Consider the following 20,168-nt stretch of genomic DNA (forward strand, 5'->3'; position numbering starts at 1 on the left):
TCTGCACATTGGCCACAACAACCCCATGCAGTGCTACAGGCTGGGGTCAGAGTGGCTGGAGAGCAGCCAGGCAGAAAGGGACCTGGGGTTACTGGTTGATGGTAGGCTGAACATGAGCCTGCAGTGTGCCCAGGGAGCCAGGAGGGCCAATGGCATCCTGGCCTGCATCAGGAACAGTGTGGCCAGCAGGAGCAGGGAGGTCATTCTGCCCCTGTACACTGCGCTGGTTAGGCCACACCTTGAGTCCTGTGTCCAGCTCTGGGCCCCTCAATTTAGGAAAGATGTTGACTTGCTGGAATGTGTTCCAGAGAAGGGCAACAAAGTTGGTGAGGAGTTTGGAACACAAGCCCTATAAGGAGAGGCTGAGGGAGCTGGGGTTGCTTAGCCTGGAGAAGAGGAGGCTCAGGGGTGACCTTATTGCTCTCTACAACTACCTGAAGGGAGGTTGTAGACAGATAGAGGTTGTTCTCTTCTCCTAGACAACCAGCACCGGAACAAGAGGACACAGTCTCAAGCTGCACCAGGGGAAGTTCAGGCGGGAGGTAAGGAAGAAGTTCTACACAGAGAGAGTGATTTCCCATTGGAATGGGCTGCCTGGGGAGGTGGTGGAGTCACCATCATTGGAGGTGTTCAGGAGGAGACTTGATAGGGTGCTTGGTTGCATGGTTTAGTTGATTAGGTGGTGCTGGATAATAGGTTAGACGCGATGATCTTGAAGGTCTCTTCCAACCTGGTCTGGTCTGGTGTGTTCTGTTCTGTTCTGTTCTGTTCTGTTCTGTTCTGTTCTGTTCTATTCTATTCTATTCTATTCTATTCTATTCTATTCTATATACAGGCATATCCTACAGGCATAGGGAAGTTTGAGATATTATTCATGTTTGCCATTCCTCCCCACCATCCCCCCCTTCCCCCTCCCAAACCCAAGCAACCCGCCAAAAACCCCTCAACATCTCTTTCCTTCTTAACAATCATTATTTTATTAATATATTTTACAAGATTGCAGTTGAAATCATTTAAATACAAACTTTTTTATTTTCCTTTGTTTTTATACAGAAAGTGTAATAAAGTTAAAATAGTTCCTTGTGTAATTCATAGCATTATTGCAATGCTTACAAAATTTTGCATAGAGTGTGCAAGGATTGATGTTATTTGATACGAAAAAAAAAAGAGAAGAGCTTTATCTTTTCCCACACAACCACACACATACATAAATTAAAAAGAAAAAAGAAAAGGAAACAAACAAACAAACAAAAAAAAAGCCAAACAAATCTGAATTCCTTAATGAGAACTGTGATCAAACTTTAGACTTCATTTTTTTGTCCTGTTTACATGAGCAAGGTCATTGGTGGTTGTCAGAGTAGAGGTCAGACAAGGTATTTCACCATCACAGAAGAAAACTGCTCGGAGCACATGGGTCATGCCTTCTATGCTACTGCTGCAGATGAATGAGGTTTTGCTTCAGCTCACACTGAATGCTGCTTTGCTGTTGGGTCCTACCTACATGGAGCATTTGTGGGTTAACATCAGCAATTCTGTTAGCATTCGTGCACAAGGACACTAACTGAAATAAGTGGTGGGCAAAAAAAACAACCAACCAAACCCCAAAACCCAAAGGAATCTGAGTCAGATCCAGCATGTCCATCCCTTTCCTGCTCCCAAATTCCTGCATAGTGCAGGTCCAGACCAACACTGGGCTTGCAGCTCAGGGAAAGCTCTGACCTAGGGAGGTATAAACACAGTATATGATAACTGCTCAGGCCTTGCCCTTTAGGAGGTCTCTGGCATGCTCTTACTCTGCTGAGGAAGGGCAGAATTTGTTCATCTTAACTTCTGTGCTCACCCTGATCACCCATAAAAAGTAAGTGAATTCTTCCACTAGCATCTGCCAGCATCTGCCTACAAACAGTGCAGCCCTATCCTACCACTAATGGGACCAGCAGACCCCTGGTACCTGCCCAGCAAGACTTTCTTCATGCATAACACAGCAGCATGGATGAACACACTTTCATTTTCAGGCAGCAGCTTGAGCTGACAGTGACAGGAAGGCTTGCCACAGCTCTTTACCTGCACCCACCTGCAGAGGCACAAGGACCTCACATCCCAGGCTGACACCAGAAGCACCTGGACTGTAGTTAAGACAAGACAGCTGAACTCTTCCTTTGGATTTCACAAGAGGTGGTAAAATTTTAGGGCCAAAACCTCAGCTGGTGCAGGCTACCAGTGAGTTAAATGGAGCCAGGTCCTGATTTATACCAGTGATGCAGTCAAATACCTATGCTGTGAACTGTCTTGTTGCACTGCTCCAGCCCAGTTTCCCGGCAAGCATCATGTCTTGCTGCTATTTGTAGTGCAGAGGACCTGGTGATAGAGATAAATGAGAAAGGGCGAAGCCACCCACCAGCTTCCCTCACCCAGCAGGCTTCCTGAGCAGAGGCAGTGTACCATCTTCATGGCATCCCCTTGCATGCTGTACCAACAGGACAAAGCAGCTCCTTCTGGAGTTCCTGCCAATGCTTTCAAGGTGGTCAGAAGCTTGTTATAAACAGCAGCCAACAACTACCAGCATGATTTATACCACTCAGACTGCAGGTACTTATCATCTGTAAAATCACTGATACTGCCCAAGTGTTTCGTTATCTGCTACATCAATAACAGCACCAATACCAAGTGTGTAAGCCCAGAGGAAGACTCAGATGAAGACAAAATGATCAGGTTTTGGTTTTGCTCTGAGACAGCTTCCCTAGAACAATCTAGCTGTGATGCTGGGGGTGTGGTGGTGTCTGCAGCTAAGCCAGTGTGGGGGGAACTCTAATGGCAACACTTTTTCACCTCCAATCTGGCCTTTGACAAAACCAGAACCACCCAGAAATAACTCTTCTTTTGCTCTCCAGCATGAGCCTGCCACAAGATGTTTCAAGGACTTTGTTATGAGGAAGTTTTTTTTTAAATAGCAAAGAAACTACACTGCTTTAGAAAGTGATAAAGCATTTAGCAGCAGCAGGCTTTGGAAACGCTTTATCTCCAACTGGTGATTAAGCCTTTTCAATGGGGCAGAAATGAGAGTACAATGCAATTTAAAATTCCTCTTACATGCAAAGATGCACATGACCTGTGCTTTGCCACGGGCCTATTCCTGTGAGAGAAGATAGGCTGGAAATGGTGAGACCTTTCCATTTGGGTAGGATCAGATGAAAGGCTCCAAAAGGCCCTTTTTAATCTTCAAAGCAAAGACTTTCAGACTAAGGCTGTGTGTTTTTATCTGAGGCATTTGGTAGCAGGGAACAATGCACAAGCAACACTTTTGCCCAGATTTCTCCTTCTGTTTTTTTCCTCTTGCTGGCAGAGAGAGTCTACCAACTAAATACGAGCCCAACATGCAATTACTATCACTTCACAGTGGACATGTCCTTCCTATCTTTTAAATACTCATTAAAACCAAACAAAGCTCAGTCTATGGAGATGAGTTGCCTCAAGGGAAATCTGGCTGCCTCTGAACCCATGGCTACCAGCTGGTGGCAAAGAATCCCAGTGACTGCTGGCTTCAGGCTGTAATAAGGTGAGACACTTCCTGGAGTAGCACCAGTGCTAACTTTCCCGCAGGAATTGCACTTGTAGCACATTAATTTTTCAAGGACTCACACCTCTAGTTTGAAGTGACTTGGATGGGAAATCTCAGTGGTGCACTATGATTTCTTCTTCACTTCAGCTAGCTTAAACATCCATCCATCTTTTCCTCTCTGTAGAAAGTGTGTGGCTCTTCACAAGGGCACAATGCAATTCGAGTGGCAGGACGAGAGAGTCTGGAATGATAAAGCCTCAGGGCTGTCTGTGCATAACCACGGGCTTCTCAACCACAGCAGACTTAAAAGCTTTCTAAATACAAGCTATTCACTACAATTTTCATCAAAGCCCCAAGCCACTGTGGTTATTGTGGATGGAAACAACACCCTAGCAATCTCAAACAGCCCAAGCTGTAAGTGGTTTCAGTGACAGTAATTCCACTGTGTGCCATGAAAGATCAAGTATAATTGCTAGCATATTTAGTAAAATGGAGATTATTAATTTAAAGTATAATAGTGTAAACAGACAGAGAGGTTTGCTGCATTACTGTGATTAGGGTGATGTCTCTCTCTCTTTCCTTTTCCTCCTACCTGCCCTGTTTAATTCATTCCACTCTTGCTTGAATAATCTCATCAGTGCCATGTTAGTGTTTAACCCTGCTCCACTCACAGGCATAAACTCAGCTACATCAGCTGTGAAAACACAGCAATTGCTGTGCAGAATTTACCTAAAGGTCTCCAATTTCACCTTAATGCCACTGCTACACACAAGTTTTGGTTTTAGGGATATGTGAGACCGCAAAGTGACACAAGGAGGACACGGCGGGGGGAGGGGGCTGCTGACCACCTGCACACAGCCCTGCGGTATGGCAGGACACCAACCACCCAGATATTCTGCAGCAATTTCAGAACTGAGGAGAAAGGTTAAAATGGGGAAAGCAGAAGTGGTTGCCAGCAGCGTGTTCCTCAGCAGCAACGGCAATCAAAAGGCTGGTATTTTCATTCCAAAAGCACCAATCCAGTGCTTGGCAGAGCTTCCCAGGAATGCGTCCTGTGCTTGCTAGGGCGAATTCTGGATGGTGACATTTCAAAATTGAAAATGTCAGCCATGAAAGATAAAAAGAGCACAGCCTCTAACTTTGTTGTTGTCGTTGCTGATGTTGTTTTCACTGTGTGCGCTTGTAAAGCTAAATCATTGCGGCACAGTTACTCCTCTTCCCAGAGCAGCCACTGGATCTCCTCATTGGCTAATGCTCAAGTGCAGGTAAGTGAGCAGCCAGTAGCTTTTAATCCATCAACTCATTCTTTCAGCCCAAGGTGATGCCTTTTAGCCTTTTGAGTTATTTCTTTCACGTTTCAAATCTCAGGTTACCTCGCCCTTAAAGATTTCTCCACGTATTATTTCCCTTTTCTCCCCATTAATGAAGTTTAGAGTCTTCTTGCCACTTTACTCCCTCAAATGCAGCTTTATGATAAGCCTGCATATTTCCTGCCCAGTTAAAGAAAAAAAACAAACCCAAGCACCATTAAAGTTAATGCATTCCAGGTGTGAGGACAATTAGAGAAGGGATGAATTTCTGTTAAGTCTTTGGTCTTTGTCTTGCTTTTCTTTTTGCAGTGTGAAACTTAAAGCCATTGACAAAATAAAAGCTCTGAAGAAAACTGGCTTTTGTTGTAAGAAGGTCTATGTGAGGATGGATATAGACACATATATATATTTATTTATCTGTGTATTGTGACAACAAAAGCTCATTTCCTTCAAGAACATCTGCATCTGCAAACTAGGTATGATGTGAACTAACCTGACACCTTCCCAAGTTCCACAGGGATCTCTCTTTAACCTTGGAGCAATTTCCAGGGAGTTTTGTTTGGGTTTTTTCTTTCTTCTTACTTAGACATCATTTTTTTTTTTCCATACTGTATATGGCAGATGGTATTTTTAGGCTTAGGTCTTAAAACTTCTTTTGTTTGTGCAACGTGATATTTGTGATTAGAAAGAAAAAAAAGAAAGCCCACCCTTCAAAATACAGCTGTTTGACAGCACATGCCTGAGCTAACCAAATACAGATCACTTTTGCACATGCTTAGTTTTCTGAAAAATGTTTATGTAGGAGAGAGGCCTTATACATATTTTAGGAGTTGTTGGCTTCCCTTTTGTTGATGACTTCTTTTAGTGTTAACATTTCTTTGTACTCTCGAGCTACCCATTTCAAATGACTCCCTCAGTAATGTACTTCAAAAGGTAATATACTGCAAAACAAAACCACCACAAAGAAACTTGGAGAATGGATACAGTTGTTTAGCCAATCTTAGAATCTGCTGCATTCACTAAGGGAAAAAGCTTTTTCCTTCAGAAGCTCACCTGTGACAGCAGAAGGGTTGTACACTACATATGGGTAAGGTACTGATGCCAATTTCCTGACTGCTCATGAGAATGCTGCATTTAAAGGAAATTTAACAAGGTTTCAAAGCCCTATAAAGTTAAGAGTTACAACACATAAAGGCATTTCTGAATGCTGCAGCATTCATGGTTGCCTAAGGTGTATTGACATTATACTATCACAGGCCCTTGATTAGCGTTTCAATGGGGTTTTAGTGCTCAAATCTGCAGTGCAGACCTGCACACAGTGCAAGGCAGGGGTCAGTCCCACAGCCACCCCAAGGGCTGGCAGTGCTTCTACTGCCCTCAGAGCCCTGGATTGTCACCTATTCAGCTTTTGTCCCAGCTCAGGCCACAAACTCATTGGCATCTCTTGCACTGATCTCAGTAGAAATAAATTCACCATCCACCCAAGCCTTGCCTTAGCATGAGTAGGTAAAACTGAACTCTGATTCAAGACAAACTGCATCTCCCCAAACAGCAAATGCCCAGCTGAACTGAACTGCAGGCCTGGTTCACAAAGAAATACACAAACTTTTGTCTGGTTCTGTCATTTTATCGACAGCAGATAGAGCATACTGATGAAATTCCAGCCAAGGAGGCTCCAGTTTAAATCAACTCAGGGAAAACCAACCCTACAGGTACAGCAACTGTGAGGGATTTCTGGGAAGGGGGGAGGAAAAGGGACTGTTGTGCATTTGCCGTGTCCAACAGGTGAGTCAGTCTCTCCAACAGCAACCTCAAGCCCGAGACAGCTGGATGAGTTTGCATGTTGGTTTTTAAACAAAATACCTGTGATTCCTCCCCCCCACAGGATCTCAGACACACAGTCCTCTCTGCTCAGGTTTGCTGCTCACTGAGCAGCAGGGAGCTAATCAGGTGGCCAACTCAAGCACAGTCAACGTCATCTAAACTGCTCTCTTAAAACTCAAGTGGGGCTCAAATGATTTAGGACTCTCTCTATAGGTTCAAACTTTCTAGCAACAGCTCCTTGTCTTTAAACACCACACAAATTGTTATGCTTTTTAACATGGAAACATAATTGTAAAATATACTGAAACAACTAGAATTCCTTTGTGTAAACATACTTAAGGTACCCTTTGCTCATCTCAGAGAAGCATCTGCAGTGTGGCACAGATGCATAAGATTGTTCCCTAACAGCAACCCCACAGAAACTCAGACCAAAATAAATGGCTGAAAGTCCTTCAGCAGCTTTATGGCCTCCATGATAGGTGATAACCTTATCCAAGAGCCCAGCTGAGAAGACCAGCCACTCACAATTAATCAGTTGTAATGGAAATCCTCCACAGAACAGCCAGGGAGTGCATGGGGATCAGGACAGATTTGTGGGCCTCTTGGGAGGGGAACATGGAAATCAGGATGCAGCATCCCTGCTGGGTCAATCCCAGTGTCCAACCCTGCCTTTCTCACCAGCATTAACACTCCCAGGGATTGGAAAGTTAATGTGACTCATTTTCTGTACAGGGTGATGGCTTTGAACTGGAAGAGGGTAGATCTAGATTAGATCTAAGGAAGAAATGCTTCACTGCGAGGATGGTGAGACCCTGGAACAGATTGCCCAGAGAAGCTGTCATTGCCCCATCCCTGGAAGTGTTCAAGGCCAGGTTGGATGGGACTTTGAGCAATATGGTCTAGTGGAAGGTGTCCCTGCCCATGGCAGGGATGATGCAACTAGATGATCTTTAAGGTTCCTGCCCGTGGCAGGGTTGATGCAACTAGACGATCTTTAAGGTTCCTTCCAACCACAACCGTTGTGTAATTCTGATTCTCTTCCTGCAGCACCTGTCTTCACAACTGCTCACTTGAGATGTGTTTATGAGTAGGACCATGCTTGCTCTAAGAGTTGTGACTAGATATTAAATGAAACAGGAGAAAAAAACTCTACAGCAAGTGCAGGACTATGAGTGGGACTTCAGTTGCAGTCCCAGAGGTAACGTACACAGACAGTATTTTGCTATATTTAACACAGTAAAATAAAAGGTCTGTATCACTCTAGATGTCCCTACAGTCTTAATGCATTTCATTAATATCTGTTTTAAGTTGCACAATCAGTTCCCAAGACACCCTCCTTTCCCTCCCCCCCCCCCCCCCAAATAAACTAGTTTTAACAACAAGATAAATATGATGTGCTTCTCCTTGCTGAGTGCATTGACTTAAGGCATAGGCACAATTCCCCTCTTTGAACAGAGATGGTAAAGTCCTGTGTCCCAATACAATTATTATCCTGGGTGACCCTTTGCATTCAAACATTGACTCAAGACATAATAATTACAGGAACCACTCATTAACAAGTAGTTTGAGTTCATTAAGTAATCAGAAAGCATTGCTGGAATAAAAGTAGATCGTTCGAGCCTATTTCAGGAATAAATTTTTAGGGGAGTGCTGCTTTTTTAGGCAGCAACACATCTAATCTAAACTCCATAGAAATCTTCCCTTTGAGTGCAGTCAGGTTTGGGTTAAGACAGAACAATTCACTTAAAAAAATACCAAACAAAGAAAACAACAAAATAATCAAACCCTGGTACTCTCCAGACCACATGAAAATACATGGAATCTGTTAAAAATGGAAAGGGATAGATTATTTCTGACTCTTTCTGTCAGCTGTATTTGATCTTGAAGATAGCTTGAAGAATACCAGCTTTGCTTAGGTACCACTATGGATGGGCACAGATCTGTCACAGTTGCACATGAGGTAATATTTTCAAGAGCATCTCAGTGGCTTAGGAAACCTTCTGGTCCTTGAAAGGTTTACTGCAACTTGAATACTTTTGCAGTCATTAGTATATTTGTGGTTTTTTTCAAGGCTTTTTACATGCATGTGGATGCAATTATGGGTCAGAATTCAATGGTCTGGGCTCTTCTTCTTATTGTTCAAAACTTGAGCAGTGGAAGTAATGTTACCAGGTAAGACTTCGTGTTTTATCCTGCCTGTAAGTGGCTCCTAGACTTTAAAATATCTTGCAACCCTGGAAAATAAAAAATCATCCACAAAGTTTTTGGGGCTCAGCTTCTAAGGGAACCACCATCCAAAGCCATTGCTTTCCAGTAACCTGGCTTTGTAACAATCTTTATAAATGTTAAAAAAAAAAAAGCTGTTTCATTGTCAGCATCTCTGAAAATTGCAATCTCCACCAGATCTAAGCGACCTTGGATGGTATATCCTGAAAAGAAAGATGACAGAAACTCTGGTACAGCACCTGTATTGCACACTCGGTTCGTACGAATGTCTCTGTTTCCGTGGGTACAACCACAGAAATGTTGCCTATTGATAGGCAACACCCAAATTTTAAATCTCCACACCACATCTTCTGAAAACCAAAGATGCTGGTGGATCCAGGACACCAGTTAAGTAAAGAGGTTCAGGATCACAACTTTTGCCTTCCAAGAACTGAAGGCAATGCCAATTTTGCTAGCACATAGGTGACTTTAGGGTAGGGTTAGAGCTAATGTTTCACATCTGAATAGCACAAGGCTGCCTTGGCCATGCACAGGCAAGTCTCAAACCTCTCTAGAAAAATACATGACTGTTCCAGCAAGATCTAGACTTTTCTGCTGCCCAAGTGCAATCCATCTCTCACAACAGGCAACCACGCTTCAGGTGAAAAATGAAGAGTGTAATTTAACCTCAGGTTATCTTGGATTACTCTAGCGATCTGGCTATTTTGTTGGGGTTATTTTGTTTATTTTCCTTGTGCCACTGATTTAGTGGTGCAAAAATAATCAGAGATGCTGCTCTTCCCTTTGTATATTGCTGGGCCTACCAGGGTGTTGCCCAGACAGCAATCCTATTGCTTTGAGAACACGATCAAAAAACGAGGGGCGATCAGTAAGCTATACTCGTACAGAAGGGTCCAGTGGAGCATCGAATCCAATTGAGCAGATTGTACCAGTAAATTTTGGTGTGGGAAAGAGAAATGCTACACAAATGTAACAGGGTCACCCTGGGATTCCTTGTACTGAAACATCATTTTACACAGAGGATATATATATATATATTTTATATATATATTTTCTTCTTTTTATATAGATATTCACACACACGCGCGCGCACACACCAAAAAAAAAAGTCTTTGATAGGCTTTCTGTGTTCTAGTAAAAATAGTTGGCAGCTGCAATCTGTGAGACCAGAACTGGCTTTTGTGCTGCCTGTGATGCCCCCACCGCAAATTGTCTCTCAAAGGCAGACGCTCGTATTTATCTGGCAGGTCGAGCTGGTTCCTGCCTGAGACAGAAATAACCTCCCATTGGGGCACACACAGAGCTCGTAGATTTTTTGCCTGGACCCTGCAGAAGAGGAAGATCCTTGAGGCAAGTTAGGTAGTTTGATTTTTGCAGAGTTCAACGTTATCTGAAGTTGGATGGAGGGAGAGAAAGAGAGAGAGAGAGTTAGTGGAGAGCTGTGATTCTTTTTGATCTTGTGTTTAAAGAAGCTTCCTTTGGACGACTCAGCTGCTACAAAGACTGGGTAGGCAAGTCTGTTAGGATGGGAAAGTGATACAAAGCTGGATGAGCATATTACCTGCCTTTACCATGAGCTACCTAAGACCTCCAGCTTGTTTCTTGCTATCTGCCCACCATGTTTCTTTGGCTTGCAGCTTATTGGGAAACATCTGTGTATGAGTGAACCCACCCAATGGTAGCCCACTGCTGGGTGGGGAGCACGTATGGTTCACTTCCACACAAAGACTCTGCTCCTCCACCAGGACTTCTGTGATCCCATTGCCACCTTGCAGGCTCACTGCACTGCCTTTTATGTATATTTTATGCACACATGTATCACTTTTATGTATGTTAAAAATAACTTCCATGCCACGAGAGACCTGAACTTCTCCTTCTAAAACAGAACATAAAAGCGAACATGTGGCAGCTCTTAGACATGTGGCATCACTGAGAAGAGCACAGAGCCATAACCTGCACACCAGAATATTACAGGGTGGCTGAGAGTATTTGCTCTCATTTTGCAATTACAGTAAGTCCCCAGTTTAGTATCCAACTATCTAATCTCCTGCAAGAGACAGGTCAATGAATGCATTTTTAAAGCAACTTAGTGTTAAAAACATTAAGGCAAATGCTTTGAGTTTCAATTACAGTATATTAGGTAGGGGGGTTGTATTTTTGAGAGGTTTTATTTGTTAACACCCGTGGTCTGGGTATGGAATACCTTAAAATGCAAATGCTTAGGACAGAAATGGCAATAACAAGCCCATTCTATTTATTATACTTGACACTAAGATAGCAAAATGTGACCTTGTGTTGGAGCCCTGTTGCTGGGAAGTTTCAGTTCAACAGGAAGATCCTGCTGAGGCTCTTGGAGGGTTCCCCCCCAGAAGCTCCTCAGCCACATCCTTCAATGTCTTCTATCATTATGGCAGGAGGAGGGGATGAGAACCATAAGCCCATGTATCTTTGAGACACCAGAAGATGCTTAACTCAGCATCTATTTTACTTTTGTTTTGTAATCAGTTTTAGTTATTCTTAAGCTTCCCTTTGGAAGCTTCCCCAGTGCAGTGACCTGTGCCTCCCGATGTTCCCTTTCTTCCCATAATGAAAACATCAACTGCAAGAGCTTTTCAGATCAATAAAGGTATATTAAGCTCTTCTTATATAAAAAATGTATGATAAAAGATTTAATTATGTTGGCCAAGTAAATCTTGTTTTAAAGTGAGAAGGAAACAAAGAATTTAGGAGCACTGTGTATTTTACAGCTGCATAAATCTGCTTGAACAACAGATGCTATTATCCAAGCACTTTAAAAATAATGAATCAGCCTTTGCCACAGAGTGAGGCTTGTTTGCATACGATATGTCCAATCACTGCTAGCAGAATCTAAGCTAGGGGGTCCTGCTTCACCAGCACCTCCACGCCAGTGGCTCAAGTGGAGCAGCTCAGTGACTCAGAAGGATATAAACCTGGAGGGGATTGGTAGCTTAGGTTTGTTTTTGCTGCAAGTCTTGATGGCTTCCGCTTACCTCTCCATCTTTGGATTCCAGCCTGAGCTCTGTCCTGCACGTGGCTTTCAAGCTGCCGGCCTCGGCATTGATCTCGATGCCTTTTGGAGCCTCCATCACCAGCGCGCGTGTAGGCGACTCCAGCCTGTAAGAGAAAGGGCAGTTAGAGAGCTCGGTGTGTTCTACAGTCATGCTTCATCTCAGGCTGGCATCTTGCACAGCTTGACTGTCCACTGCATGGCACCTTAGGGCCTGCTGATGTTCAGATGCATGCCTGCTTTAGTCAGCAGGAAGAATTCATGTCCACTGTGGTAGAACACATCACAAATCCAACCTGCTAACGTTGCACATCGACTTTGCTATGCTTTAAATGCTGGGACAAGATATCGGGGTGCAATAAACCTGCTATGATCAGCTCACTCATATGCAAGTTCAGATTTCTAACTCATCAGTGCTAACTGTGCTATTAGCAAAGCTGTAATACCTACACAGAGAGTGCAAGCACTTTTCTTACTCAAGGCACTGTCCGAGCAGGAACAAATTAGTTCTCCAGACTCCCTACAGTATGAAGACTGAAAGGGTTTGAAGACATAACAAAACTAATGAAAATGACCCAGCTGAAGACCTCAAAATTCCTGGTCACAGCCAGGGTCCCCTCTTCCGTGCTTTGACCCCCTGCTAGCCATGGATACAGCACCCAGGGATATGACAACCCTGTCATAGCACTAACACAGCTAAACCATTTAGTTCAGGCATTTGGGCTTAACCTTGTAAGATGCAGAAGTAGGAGGTTCACTCTTCCATGCTGATAATCCATTCATAGGTTTGCATTATACTTGTCTCTTCTCTTCTCTATAATACAGTCTCTTATGACTTTCTGTATTGAAAATGATAATAAAAACCAATTCTCCCTCTTTGGGAATATCCTCTTAGTTGGCTTCATCACCATTTATTTACTGTACTGTCACAAAGTCTAGACTCTGATCTCCTCAGGTGAAGGAGGCAGGCAGACAGAGCAGACACTCTTCTGCTTCCACTGCTTTGGGCAGACAAAACTGAAGCAGAGGGCATCACACAGCCACTGGGGTTACTTGGGCAGCTTTTGGGATTTACTTGCATTACTGCAGAGGCACTTCAGCTGTTTCTCTGCTCTTCATATATAATCATTTGTGCAAGCAAGTGTATTCTTAAATGGACTCCTGCTGGTACTGAGACAGCATTATGGGAGACTGAGGGAATTCAGCTGTATTTATTGCAGCCAACAGTTCAATAAAGCAAAGGCACTGCATGGCACTTTTCAACTTTCCTCCTTGCTGGTGCCATCATGGCTGCTTTTTGAGCACCTTTCCCTCAAGAACCCAAACTCATCTGTAATTTCCTGGCTGACTCAACTAAATCTAAATTTCAGTGAAGAGCTGAGGCATATGCAGCCCAAGGAACGAGCATGGTCTCATGGTTAGCAGCCTCTGCACAATCTTTCTGAGCTGCTTTTTTGTTACTCTCTGCAGGGAAGCTACATCTTACATAAACTTTCTTCTGATCCTTCCACTGCTATCACCCCCTTGGCTGGTTCTTGCACAAGGAACCTAAGACTAAGAACTGCTGATACATTTTATTTTATTTTTTTTTAAATGATTGAATTGTAGATTGCATGGAGGAGAAAAACCTTGCAAAGGGTGATTGACATTAAATAGTGCTACTTGGCAAATGACTCCCTCTGACCTTCCAATTGCAGTAACTGCCCTTCCAATACCTGTCAGAATTTCTTTACGGTAAAAAGATCCACAGCACACAGCCTTAGGGCTTGCACATGCACTCTGGTGTCATTCATTATGGTGGCTTAACTGCCCCATGCCATCCCTAGAGATGCATGTTCTCATTCTTTGTGGGGCTGATCACAAGCTGGTATCTACCCTAAAATATGAAGGACAATCTGCTTGCTCTAAGTCCCCAGAATCCAGTCTGCAGTGGCTAAGATGCAGACACATACTCCCTCCTGCCACCTCTGCTCCAGAGGCAGGTTGCTCCAGAGGAGAAGCAGAGAGCTGAGGTCAGTAATGTCTTAAGTCGTTGTAGTTAAATTCACCAAAGCATGTGTCCAAACCCCAAGACATCTGAGCTAATCTAAGGATAAAATAATCCACAGAACCATGGCCAGGTGATTCTTCAGTTCTCCAACAACTCAGTGACTCTTTAATTTCTTTGGTGTCTTGGCTGTCTCAATATATTTGTTCATCTGTTAATCTTGTAGCTCTTCTGCCCACTGAGAAATAAATCTTGTAAGTGCAGAACAGTGTTCAGACACCACAGTGCAAATGCCCTCATTTGCAGCAGCAGCAGCATTCAGCTCCTGCTCTGTATTGGAGCAGTCACCCAGTCCCACATCAGTGTTTTACTGGAGAGTGTGGAGAGCTGGGAAGTTGGTGAATGTATTCCCACAGTGAAGAAGGATCAAGAGGGACCTTCTCCTTTCCCATGTGCACACAGGTCCCCCTAACATCAAACCATGTTAAATTCATGCTTTGAGCAACTACCTGAGAGTCTGTTAGATAACACTGTCCCACAGTTTCATTCTCTTTTCATACCTAAGAAAATCACAGGCTCACAGGATGTTAGGGTTTGGAAGAGATCTCTGGAGATCGAGTCCAATCCCCTTGCCAGAGCAGGACCCTATTATCTAGTGCAGGTAAATGACTGAGTTGTGTTCTCTCTCTCTCTAACCAATGAAAACCTACAGGCAGCATAATATCTTTGTACATACACTAATGAAAATCCATGCAATTAGACCCATCTGAGGCCCTCTAAAGCTTCTTGCCTCATGGAGGCATGAAGAACCCTCTTGAGCACCTCCCAATAGTCTGTGGTAACACGGGACAAGCATCCAGTGCTGGGGCTTTGCTGTTGCTTTGCAACCCACCCTGTTCCCTGCAGCCCGTGTGTTTTAGTTAGCTGAGCTAACCCTCACTCTGCCATCCTAAATCACTAGCTCAGACAGTTGCAATCTTGCTGATATGCTGAATTAACTCAAACCCATCCCTTTAATGTTAAAAACACCACTTTGATCCTTAAAACTATAGAAATGACTGCAAATACTATAACAGCAAGGTACAACTCTTTCAGCCATGAGAAACTTGGGCTTGTAGCCTACATGGCTTTGTACTTGTGCCATGGGTTTGAAGTCTGATTGTCCTCTCTCTTACATGCTCAATTTGGTGTCACTGTTTGCATGGGACTTTTGTCCCAGTTTATGCTACTGTAAATGAGGACAGAAAGGTCTTAGTAAATTTTTTCCCCCTTGGCATTTGAGGGGCAGATGATTGTAAAGGATTTAATTTGATTATTGTCTGATATCCCAAATGAACCCTTGAGACACTTGTCTTTAAACCAGGAGTCGAAAAATCTATGCAAAGCCAGAGAAAGCAGTTGAGGATTTTATGCTCCAGGGGGTTTGAGTAATGTTTACTGAATACTTTCATTTGAAGCAAGTGTTTAAGAGACACTTTGTTTTTAAACCTAATTCTGTCTTCCAGAGCAGAACCAATTTGGAGACTAATAATGAAAGAAAATGATTCAGCGATGAACAGATAATTTGTTCAAAATCAACATTTGTTTTCCACTGAGATACTCTGGAGCTTTCAGTAGGATTCACATCTCGTGGTTAGGTGTAAGCCTGTACTTACAGCAGTAGGCTGGAAAGGTGGCAGCGTGAATATAGATTGTTTCATTATTTGCTCCTGCTCTTGAATTTTCCATCCCAGCAATTGGCACATAAGCCCTTTTTATTGTCCATGGGTGCTGCTTATTTTTGCTCCAGTATTTCTAGGACTAGATCCTCACCTCTTTCATAGAGCTGGGCAAGGAAAGTAAATTCACCACTATCCACAGAGTAGCAGCTTGCTGAATTCAAGACTGAGAGAATAGAATAGAATAGAATAGAATAGAATAGAATTAGAATAGGAGTAGAGTAGAGTAAAGTAGAGTAGAGTAGAGTAGAGTAGAATAGAATAGAATAGAATAGAATAGAATAGAATAGAATAGAATAGAATAGAATAGAATAGAATAGAATAGAATAGAATAGAATGCAATGCAATACAATACAATACAATACAATACAATACAATACAATACAATACAATACAATACAATACAATAAACCAGGTTGGAAAAGACCTGTGAGATCATCAAGTCCAACCTATAACACAACACCATCTAATCAACTAAACCATGGCATCAAGCGCCCCATCCAGTCTCTCCCTAAATACCTCCAGTGATGGTGACTCCACCACCTCCCTGGGCAGCACATTCCAATGGCCAATCTCTATTTCTGTGAAGAACTTCTTCCTAACATCCAGCCCAAAAGTCCCCTGGCACAGCTTGAGACTGTGTCCTCTTGTTCTGGTGCTGGTTGCCTGGGAGAATAGACCAACCCCCACCTGGCTACAACCTCCCTTCAGATACTACCATAAAACTGCTCCTGTCTCACCTACAGTCTCCTGGTAGGTGGATGAAGAGACAGTCTCCTGTCTGGGTGATTACCCACAACATGGGAACATCCCCTACAAATCCCAGGTGTTGTGTAAGTCCAAAATCGTACAAGAAAAGCCACAATTAACAGGATTTTCAGAACTATCACAGTACCCAGGTTTCACTTCCTACAACAAGTGTTAGGAACTCTTGAAAATCCCATTGAGCACCTAAATGCCATAACAAATCTGACCCTTAATCTCAGTTCTTAGTTCTGCAACAGAGGTAATAGCACTTCCCAACTCCACAGGGAGGAGAAAAAGATAAATATATTAGTGGTTGTGAGGCAGTTACACACTGTAATAACTGAGGCCAGGTAAGTACCATAGCCAAAGATAGATGGTTGGCAGATGGATAACTGATCTTTCCAAAGCTGCAATATTAGGCTCTTACCTTCATCAAAAATACTGTTGGTCTTGTTCCTCCCACTGAGCACACTTGGCCTGCATATCAATGTGTGAGATGATGTATGCAGGGGAAGCCTTTCTCCAGCACACCATGCTTAATAGACAGTGCTAAATGTGCCTCTTAAGCCCTTTTACTCATACCTATCACCGAAGCATCTCACATTTTAAAGGGAGGTGATGACATGTGGGCATGTCACAGTGACTCCTCTCCAGCTATCGCTGCAAATTTTGTGCTCCTGGGAATCAACAAGGGAGGAAAAATTTTCTGTGCCATCCCTGTTTTGCTTTGAAAACTTCAGCAGTAATTTAAAGGAGGTCAGCACAGGAGTTTGTATTGTGGTTTCAGTGGAAGTCATTCACTTGGAAAGATCATTACTTACCCAGATTTCCAGTTTTCAGTTCCTTCATCATAAACAGCCACATTAATCACTCCAGTACCATGGATTATATTTCCTTCTCATCCCTCCCTTCACCCCCTCTAGGATAATGTGCTGTTTTCCTCGCCATTATGAGCTGCCTTTGGAATTTGGGAGAAGAGAGGATATGACAGATGTGATGGCAGCACCACCAGCAGCTAGGGGCTGCTGATGTGCTTACCACAAAATGGACAAAATCTCCTTTTAAAAAAACAAAATAAAATTCAGGAAGGAAAAAATATTTGCCAGGGTCCAGCACTCCTGCAAACTGGAATAGAATAGAATAGAATAGAATAGAATAGAATAGAATAGAATAGAATAGAATAGAATAGAATAGAATAGAATAGAATAGACCAGGTTGGAAGAGACCTTCAAGATCATCGCATCCAACCCATCATCCAACACCATCTAATCAACTAAACCATGCAACCAAGCACCCTATCAAGTCTCCTCCTAAACACCCCCAGTGGTGGCGACTCCACCACCTCCCCAGGCAGCACATTCCAATGGTCAGTCACTCTCTCTATGAAGAACTTCTTCCTAACATCCAGTCTAAATCTCCCCTGGCACAGCTTGAGACTGTGTCCTCTTGTTCTGTTGCTGGTTGCCTGGCAGAAGAGACCAGCCCCTGCCTGGATACAACATCCCTTCAGGTAGTTGTAGACTACAATAAGGTCTGCCCTGAGCTGCCTCCTCCCCAGGCTAAGCAACCCCAGCTCCCTCAGCCTCTCCTCATAGGGCTTGTGTTCCAAACCCCTCACCAACTTTGCTGTCCTTCTCTGTACTTGCAATGCATTGCTGGTACCAAAAGCTGCATCACAACAGAGGGATAGGATAGGATAGGATAGGATAGGATAGGATAGGATAGGATAGGATAGGATAGGATAGGATAGGATAGGATAGGATAGGATAGGATAGGATAGGATAGGATAGGATAGGATAGGATAGGATAGGATAGGATAGGATAGAATTGACAAGGTTGGAAAAGACCTTTGAGATCATTGCGTCCAACCTATCACCCAACACTATCTAGTCAACTAAACTATGGCACCAAGTGCCCCATCCAATCTCTTCCTAAACACCTCCAGAGATGGTGACTCCACCACCTCCCTGGGCAGCACATTCTAATGGCAAATCACTCTTTCTGTGAATAACTCCTTCCTAACACCCAGCCTAAACCCCGCCTGGTGCAGCTTGAGACTGTGTCCTCTTGTTCTGGTGCTGGATGAAAGGAGTTAATGTGAGCTGGGGACCTATTGCTGGTACTTTGAAATTATTTATTACTTTTTCTTTTATTTTTTTTTTTCTCCCCCAACAAGGAATGGCCTCAAGCTTCAGAACTTCTCGTCCTCCACAGGATTCTTCTGTGTAGGGCACAGATTTTTCTTGCAGTATGGAAATGGAAAGAGATGTTTACTCTCAGGAGGTAGCAATGCTTGTATGCTCCTTCTGAGTTTACTCTCAAGAGGAGCATATGATGCAGCACTGAGGTAACATGAGCTAATTTAATTTTGCTAAAAACCTCTGGACTGAGCATACAGCATGTATTACTGCAGCTGTAGCCCATTATTTCTAATGGCTCTAATTATTTCTTATGGTATCCATCTGACCAGCCATAAGATTTCACATTGAGCATAAAATTAGCCAATGTTACCACTGTGCCTGCTCACACCTCATACAGTTGGTAAATTATGCTAGCAAGTAAACGTAGGGCTCCATCAATTTGGTGGTAATGAACCAGCATCTCAGGTTGAAATTCATTTTCAGTTCTACCTCCCTTGCTTCAGAGAAATCAATGGGAACATCCATTCACAGGTACTCACATTTCTGACTCTATTATTTGCATGTTATCTTCTGTATCAATATTCATAGAAAGAAAATCACAATAAGAACTGAAAGTTAATTAGCTTTCACTGACTTGCAAAGAAAGTGTGCCTAGTTTCTAGATCTAGGATGACTTTTATTATTCTTATTACTATTCTTATTACTATTGTTATTATGTTAACTTGTCTTACCTTTGCTGGTATTGGAACAGGAAAAGTTTGGATTCACCTGATGAAAACCTCAACTGATTGCAATTTTAAGCAGTCTTGTCATCTTCCAAAGAGCAAAAGGCTCTACCCTGAGCTCTATCCTTTGTTACTAGATCTCCTTCTTAAATAGAAGATAGTGCCATTTCATGAGAACAAAATAAGCTAATATATGGCAACAACAGTGAGCTTAATATGAAACAAGAAAGAGGGGAACAAAAGGGAGCTGGCCTTGGTACACCAGAGTGAGAGATTAAAAGCCAAAAGAGGATGTGCATGATGTCTTTTCCCACCATACCATGATTTAGACAAAGTATGACATACGTGGCCCAGCACAAAAGGCAGTAAGCACTCTGAGAGCTTACAGAAGAGATTTTCACTAATCAGAAAATATGTATCTGTGTTATTTATCACCTAGTGTTGACACAAATCTTCTTTTCAATTACATTTTAATGAAGCACACCAATTAGTGTTTGAATAGGGCCATCTGATTGCAGTCTCAATCAACAGAAATAAATCTTGCTTATGGAAGGTTTCCAGGGTATTTTCTTCAGAAACATTAATTACAGAAGTAAACAAGGATATATTATTATCATGTCGTCCCATTGTAAATCCTGCCTATTGCTATAAATGCTGTTTGGATTGAGAGCATGTTATCACTGTACAGTTTCCAGTGTTTATGCTGCAATTTTAATAGTTGAGAATTCCAGTTCAGCCATACTCTCCAACAGATTTCTATGGCTAGTGGTCCGAAGCCTCATGTAATTCTGAACATGAGCGAGTGTACAATGAATGAAAATTCTTTCAGCTATTATGCACAAACCATGGTTAATTCCTATGGAAAATCCAGTTACATCTGCAAGAGACCTGCCACACAAGATG

The 20,168-nt window shown here is 42.9% G+C and overlaps 1 protein-coding gene across 7 annotated transcripts in view; it reads right to left on the minus strand.

Moving 5' to 3' along the window:
* Window positions 1-1,012: 1,012 nt before the first annotated feature.
* Window positions 1,013-20,168, minus strand: part of SGCD (sarcoglycan delta) — a 393,456-nt gene continuing 374,300 nt past the window's right edge. For all 7 annotated transcript variants that reach the window (XM_068161646.1, XM_068161637.1, XM_068161680.1 and 4 more), the window contains 2 exons: window positions 11,931-12,054; window positions 1,013-10,309 (listed from right to left, as the gene is read on the minus strand). In XM_068161646.1, the coding sequence (XP_068017747.1) occupies window positions 10,136-10,309; window positions 11,931-12,054 (298 nt within the window). In that variant the 3' untranslated portion in view covers window positions 1,013-10,135. The remainder of the gene's footprint in view (window positions 10,310-11,930; window positions 12,055-20,168) is intronic.

The sequence above is a fragment of the Melanerpes formicivorus genome, unplaced genomic scaffold (genome assembly GCF_026170545.1).
Source record: "Melanerpes formicivorus ecotype bairdi unplaced genomic scaffold, bMelFor1.0.p_v2 SCAF_2, whole genome shotgun sequence".
Taxonomy (NCBI): domain Eukaryota; kingdom Metazoa; phylum Chordata; class Aves; order Piciformes; family Picidae; genus Melanerpes; species Melanerpes formicivorus.